The sequence below is a fragment of the Entamoeba nuttalli genome (genome assembly GCF_000257125.1).
Source record: "Entamoeba nuttalli P19 unplaced genomic scaffold asmbl_7837, whole genome shotgun sequence".
Lineage (NCBI taxonomy): Eukaryota > Evosea > Mastigamoebida > Endamoebidae > Entamoeba > Entamoeba nuttalli.
This window is the reverse complement of record NW_008578826.1, coordinates 1-7,292: the sequence shown is the minus strand read 5'-3', so window position 1 is coordinate 7,292 and position 7,292 is coordinate 1. Positions and strand designations below refer to the sequence as shown.

Below are 7,292 nucleotides of genomic sequence, written 5' to 3'. Positions count from 1 at the left end.
TCCATTCCTCTTGCAGTATCAAATAACATTTTTATCTTTAATTTATATGATAACTTTATAAAATCTTCTTTTTCTGTTCTTAAATATTCACCTAATGATCCTAAAACAAAGTATTGAATGACCATTGTTACTTGAGGTAAATATGTAACTGATCCCATATAATTTGCAATAAATGGATTTCTTAATTTACTCATCATTTCACACTCTGCTATTACTTCTTGTTTTAATTCATCCATTTCTTCTTCTGTTAAATTTTGCCATTTAAATACTTTCACTGCAACTGGAACACTACGATAACTTCCTATATACACTTGACCCATAGCTCCTTCAGCAATAGGTTTTTCAGACATATTTAATTCATCCATATCAATATGAGTAGATGATGCAGCATCTGTAATAATAGTAAGATTATAATGATAATGTTTAGCAACACTTTTACAAAGTTTTTCCATTTGTCTTTGGTTATCTTGAGTCCAATCATTAAATGTTTTATCTTTTAATAATTCTGCGATAGTTTCAAGTGTAGATTTTGATTTACTAAACCAAACAGTATATGGAATTTTCATATCTCTAATTTTTGTAGTACAATGAAGTGTCATATAACTTGTAATAATTTTTGATGGAGAATGTGGTCTTATAAATAATACTTGAGGTTCAAAATGAAAAACAAATTTAGGATTATTTGGTGTATGGAAGATAATCATCATATGTTTATTTTTAGAATAATTTTTCACTTCAATTCTTTCAAATCTTGTATCTTCTATATCTGTTGTTCCATTTTCATTACCATAATCTAACTCAGATGGAAATACTTTATATCTATTAATTTTTAAAGGTTCTCTATTTAATGATCCATTAATATAATAATGATATGTTGGTTGTTGTTGTTTAAATACTTCAATATCAGCTCTTTCATACCTTAACAAAACGAAAAATAAAAATATGAATAATCCCATAATAAATAACAATCCTACTGAACTTCCTACTATTATTCCAATAATAGCTCCAGTAGAAATTCGTTTTGACATACATGATCCTGGATTATCTGGATCAGGAATATATCCATTAACACAATCACAAAATGAATCACAATTAACCCCACCATCACATTGTTCTTTTTTTATTGTTCCATCACTAAATGTTATAGTATCAATTATTCCATTACCACATTTTTCATATTTACATTTTTTATTTTCTGTTCTAAAAAATCCATTCTCTGTATCACATCTACATGTTTCCGTACAACCATCACTTCCTTGTAAACATTCATCTTTTGGTCCTAATTTCCCAGTAAGACAACTTGAATAAACACATAGACTATTACGTAGAATATAGTTAGAATCATCACATTGACAATATGAATCACATCCATATGTTCCATATTTACATAAACCATTATGATTTTCTATTTGCCATTGATTATCATAATAACATAATTTATGACAATCATCACCTCCAAACCCTGGATTGCAACGACATCTTCCTTCTTCAGTAACACAAATACCTTGACCTAATTTATGATTACAATCATGTGGACAAATAGCTCTAAAAACTACATCAATATCACTTCCTTTATCTTCAGTTAATACAGTAAAAAGTCTGTCAGTTGGTTGAGATATCTCATCTCCACGAATTCTAACTTTAAACCCATTATTTCTATTTAATGAATGACCAAAAGGTTTACCAATATAAAGTACTTTACAAGTATTATTTTCGGTATATTCTTGAAGATAATTAACTTTATCTGCAGCAGTACTATCAAGTAAAATAGAATAATCACCTTTAAAATTCATTCTAAACAATAAAAATTTCATTAATCTACATTGAGCACAATATGAATAATCATGAATTCCTCTTGCTTTTACAGGAAAATGAACAAATTCTTCTTTAGTTAAATCTGCAGCTAAAGAATCAGCAAGTTCTTGAGTAAAAATATAATATGGATCAAAATATTTTCCATCCATTTGAGAAACTGTTAAAGACATTTCAGCATTTCCAGAACCTTCAATAGATGCAAAAAGATAAATAAATTCATCACTTTTTTTAGAATGTGGTTTATAAGCAGGTACCATCATAGTAAAATTATATTCATCTTTATTCATTTGATTATGAGCATAACAATGAGGATTTTGATCAAAAGAATTTGAATTTGTCATATCAAGAGAAAATATAACAGGTGCTTTATTTACTTTTTCAATTTCAGCAACAAATACAGCATTAGTAACTTGATTTAAATTAATTTTAAACCATTTTCCAAATCTATATTTTTGTTTATATTGACAAAAACTATAATCTACACTTGAATCATTATCTAATGTAAAGACTATTCTTTCATTTAATTTTATCTCTTGAATATCTGATGGTAACCATTCTGTTTTTTGTATAACATTTGTTGTTTTTAAACATTTATCATTGCTTGGAATATATGCTTCTGTAACTTTTTTATATGGATTTACCCATTGACAATGGGTACATGAATTATCTTGTTCATATCCAGGTAGGCAATGACTTGCACATGTATAATTAGTTAAACATGAAGGACATCCAGGAGAACATTGGAGTGCATTTCCAATTACAATGAATTGTATTATAATACTAATCATCCTGAAATAAAAATAAATTGATCAATTAATTTAAGATACCTTTTGATGAAAATTTTGGTACTTCTTTTTTTTTCTTTTGGTAAACTATCTCCTAGGGTAGTTCAACTCGTGTTTTTCTCTTTCTCCTTGATGTTTGATTTAAGTTCTTAATAAATTATTTTTATAAACAATTCCTATTAATAACCTATTTTCATTTTTATATTCTATTCGTTGGTTTATTAAAAGATTAATCCTTTTTTTGAAAGCTTTTCGTTTCAATTATGTCTTTTTTCGTTAAACTGGAATGTAATTCATTACATATTTGTTCTTGTGTGGTTTCGGTGGAGTTCATCACCATATTTTTGTTTTATTGAATGAGTAATGTTTGTACAAATTCGTATAGTATTGAATTTTTGTTGAAAAATTCTATCTACGTTTTTTATTATATTTGATGTCGTTTTTTTGTATTTTATTTATAAAAATTAGAAATGCGTTAAAAAGGAAATAAATGCAATAAACCCTTTTTTTTAAAATAACTTATCAAAATATTATTTCAAAACTTATAGAAGTTTATAGAAAGATAAATATGAGACTAAAGATATTTCTCCTTATACATGTAAATACCTCACATGTAGTTTTTTTTAAATGAATATACTATCATTTGAATTATTATTAAGTCTTTAATCCAAAAAATGGTGCAATGTTCTATTTATATTAAACAGTGGCATGTATGAGTGAGTATTACTGAAACATGTGTATTATTATTATTTTAAAAATTAACTTATTATTCTTCGATGACGTTAATTAGGTTTTTTTAATAGTTTTGTTTTGTTCTTTGTTGTTATACTTTTAACGTTTGAATAATATTAAAAATATCAAAAAACTGAGTGGAACAATATACCTTCTTTGAACAAAAAAAGTATTGAGTTAATTGATGAAACCTCTCATTACATCGTTCATGAGGTTAATTAGGATATTTTGTTTTCAAGTACATTTAGAATGAATTACAGATAAAAATAAGAATTAGAAATTAGTAATGAAAAATTAATAATTTGATATGAATGAATATTCAAACATAATTAACGTGGCAGTTAAAAGAATGAAGTTTACTTTTTTATTTATGTTAAACATAACAAAAAGATTGAAAATAAACTCATCAAAAATAAATAAAAAGAATAAACCTTTTTGAAGTGGTGAACGATAAAGATTATTATTAAACCACCCACCAATCAATTTATTTAATTATATTAATTTAAAGTAATGTTTTGTATAAATTCATTCTATCTTATTAAACAATTAATTATATTATTATTATCTCGTTTTTTTTTTATTAATTTACAATTATCTATTCAATTTGTTTTATAGATCCAATTTATAGTTTTAATTCTGTTAGATTACCTAAAACAAATATTTTTATTATAAATAATGTTATAACAATAATAATAACAAAAAAAAAAGAAAAATAGTATAAATAACAAAAAGAGTATTTTTGTTAAAGAATGAATTGTTATAAAAATTTTATTACAGAAAGTTGATAAAACTTTATTTTATGTTCAAATATAAAAAAGTTCAAAAAATGAACTTAATAAAATAAAAGTTAAACCACCATAAAATATTTTTCTTCTGTATTAGAAACGAGTTTCATTCCATTATTTCTAAATAAATAAATAAATGATTTAAGTTACAACACAAAATGTAGATATTTAAACTATCTTTTTAAAGATTTTTTTGATTCGTTACTTCTGTTTTATGCTTACCCAAAACCCATATTTATATGAATTTAATACTAAAAATCCATACACAAAACCACTTATCCCAATTGATAAATTTGAAACTATTCATACTAAAATTCAACAACATGCTGTTGCTTATCTTTGTCGTATTGAACCATCAAATAGTGCTTTATACCAATCACTTGCTGAAGAATTTAAAGAAGAGCTTAATTATGAACCATATAAAGAATCAGAAAGAGAATTTTTTGCTGGTTGTTTTGATCCAGAATCAAATATGTTTAAATCAATGTTTAGTTTTTGTGTTGTTCAAATGGCTTGTTACTTAAGATTCCTTAAAGAAAGAAAGATGTATAAAAAAGAGTTAGATCAAATTGAAATCAAAAATCCGATGTATATTATTTCTATGCCAAGAAGTGGATCTACTTTCACTCATTTTTGTTTGGTATCTGATCCACATGCTTCATCAATTCAAATGTATGAACATTTTTGTCCTGGAAGTAAAACAATGTCAGAAGAAGGAAGACTTAAAATTGCTACAACTGTTGTTGATAGTATTAACACCAATAATGATCAATTTAAATCTATTCATGCATTAAATCCACGTAATCCAGAAGAAGAATACTTTTTCCAAACAGTTCAAAATGAATGTTTTGCTCATATTGGAGGATTACCTCGATTGGAACAATACCGATGTAATGCTTTTACTAGAAATTTTGATTATGTGTATGAAGGAATTATTGATGAAATGAAAATGCATTTAATGGAATTTCCATTAAAAGATAAAGACTTTATTTGTATGAAATGTGCAACTCATTTTATAACTCCAATTCCTTTCTTTAAAATTATGGCTAAAGATGAATATAATCCAAGAATTGTTTGGATTCATAGAGATCCAGTTAAACAATTATATAGTGCTATTACTGCTTATTTAAATGCTATGGGAAGGTTAAAAGATGATTTAGGTATTAATGATTATGAATTTATTAATAATAATGTTATTTATCTTCATCAATTATATCTTAAAAACACTCTTACAGTAAGAGAATCATGGATTAAAGAAAATCCAGAACGTAAAAAATTCATTTGTGATATTTCATTCAAAGAAATGATTCAAAACCCAATTGAAACCACTAAGAAAATATATGAATATTTTGGTATTGAATATTCTAAAGAATTTGATGAAGCTTTAAAAGATATGTTAGAAAATGGACAACCACAAAAAGAATTTGGTAGAAAAGAAGCAGAAACATCAAAAATAACTTTTAACCCAGAAGAAATACGTAAAAGTTATGATTGGTATTTTAATTCTGAATATGGAAAATACCTTTAATTAATTTTATTTTTCTTTATACTTATTTTATTTGTTTAAAAAATGATTGTTATTGAAATAATTTCATTATAAAGAAATAAAACAAATTTAATTTTGAACTAAGTCTAAACCATTATCTCCAAAATTTTTTACTGATGGTGTACGAACAAGAAATTGTCCACATTTTCTCATTCGAGGAGGTTCTCTTTTTTTAAATTGTGTTGCATTTTGAATAAATGGAGTTTTTCTTCTTGGTGGTGGAATAGATGGTAAAGGAGGTTCTATTTTCTTTATTTTGTCATAACAATCAATACAAACTTTAGACTCTTGTAATTGTTTTGGAAGAACTATTCTATAACTAAGACATTTATCACAAAAAACTTTGCCACAATAATTACAATGATGTTTTCTTGTTGTTAAATTAAAATGTACTTTACATTTCATACATTCACTTACTTCTTCTTCATTCATCATAATAACTGTTGTATCTTCTTCATTCCCTTCATCATCAACGTCAATAAATTCAGTTTTTTGTTCTCCAGTAAGAGCAAAACATAATTGATTTAGCCATTCTTTTTTAATTTGTAAAGACTCAGCACTAAGATTAAATGCTTTTTCCTTTCCAATTAATTGAATAACATTAGTTTTTTTATCAGTATCTTTAATTGATTTAAATGCAATAAGTTTAATTGTATTATGATAAGATAATTGTGATCCAACCACAGGAGATCCATAAATAAGTACTTGGTCAGAAAATAAGAAACATACTCTCTTTTTTATCCCTTTTCTACAATATTTATTTAATGTTCCTTCCAATAACAGAAGATGAGGTTGATCTAAAATATAACTTGAAACATTTATTGGTAATGATGAAAACCTCATGACTATTTTTTGAAGACGTTGTCTATTTTGTTCATCAGCCATTGTAAGGTTTATTTCATTTGCTAATTGTTGAAAAATATTTAAAGCAATTTCTGCATTTAAATAATCAGGATGTTCTTTTGGTGTGCATTTCATATACTCCTTCATTAAAAGAACATATCTTGGAATTCTTTGTACTGGAGTAATTAATAATCCTTCTAAACCCAATGAACATTTATCATTTGGATTTGACATTTCTTGAAATTTCTTTTTATTTAATAACTTGCCATATCTTTCTATCGCCCTATCATAATTTCTAATATATTCATTATAACAATCAAATAGTGTTTTTCGAAATAATAAAACATCACAAATAATATCATGTTGTTCAAAATTAGCTGCTCTCTTTTGAAGGTCATAACATAATAACATCGAGTTCATTGCAACTGTTTCAATATTACAAAATAATTGTTCAAAATCATTTTTATCTAAGATATTTGATTTCTGTATCGGTTGAAAATATACGTTAATAGCTAATTGTAACATATCTGAATATGTTTTCTCTGTAGTAGCTAATTCATTAACTACTTTTTTCCTTTGTTCCATTACTTTTTTATTTTCTTTTTTAAGTTCTTTTTTTTTCTACCTTTTTTCTTCTTTTTCTATTACAACCTCCTTCATCCATTTATTTGTATGTCATTTCTATATTACTTCATATTCTTATTTCTTATAAAATTTCTTGATAACAACTCTTCTAATATCCAATATCTCATTCCATTATAATATTTAAGTTATACAAAGAAAAAT

The 7,292-nt window shown here is 25.2% G+C and overlaps 3 protein-coding genes across 3 annotated transcripts in view; 1 reads left to right on the top strand and 2 right to left on the bottom strand.

Annotated features, from left to right (window-relative positions):
* ENU1_176130 (protein tyrosine kinase domain containing protein) overlaps positions 1 to 2,603 on the bottom strand; it is a gene marked incomplete at its 5' end in the record, with an annotated part of 3,161 nt that extends 558 nt beyond the window's left edge. The window contains one exon of the mRNA XM_008861328.1: positions 1 to 2,603. This exon is cut by the window's left edge and continues 558 nt beyond it. Coding sequence (XP_008859550.1) covers positions 1 to 2,603 — 2,603 coding nt within the window.
* A 1,728-nt stretch (positions 2,604 to 4,331) lies between these two features.
* On the top strand, positions 4,332 to 5,645 carry ENU1_176120 (sulfotransferase, putative; the record flags this gene model as incomplete). The annotated part of the gene is made up of 1 exon (XM_008861327.1): positions 4,332 to 5,645. One exon carries the CDS (start codon positions 4,332 to 4,334, stop codon positions 5,643 to 5,645), a length of 1,314 nt encoding a protein of 437 aa, XP_008859549.1.
* An 87-nt stretch (positions 5,646 to 5,732) lies between these two features.
* ENU1_176110 (Rho guanine nucleotide exchange factor, putative) lies at positions 5,733 to 7,091 on the bottom strand (the record flags this gene model as incomplete). Its single annotated transcript, XM_008861326.1, has 1 exon — positions 5,733 to 7,091. One exon carries the CDS (start codon positions 7,089 to 7,091, stop codon positions 5,733 to 5,735), a length of 1,359 nt encoding a protein of 452 aa, XP_008859548.1.
* Positions 7,092 to 7,292: the final 201 nt, after the last annotated feature.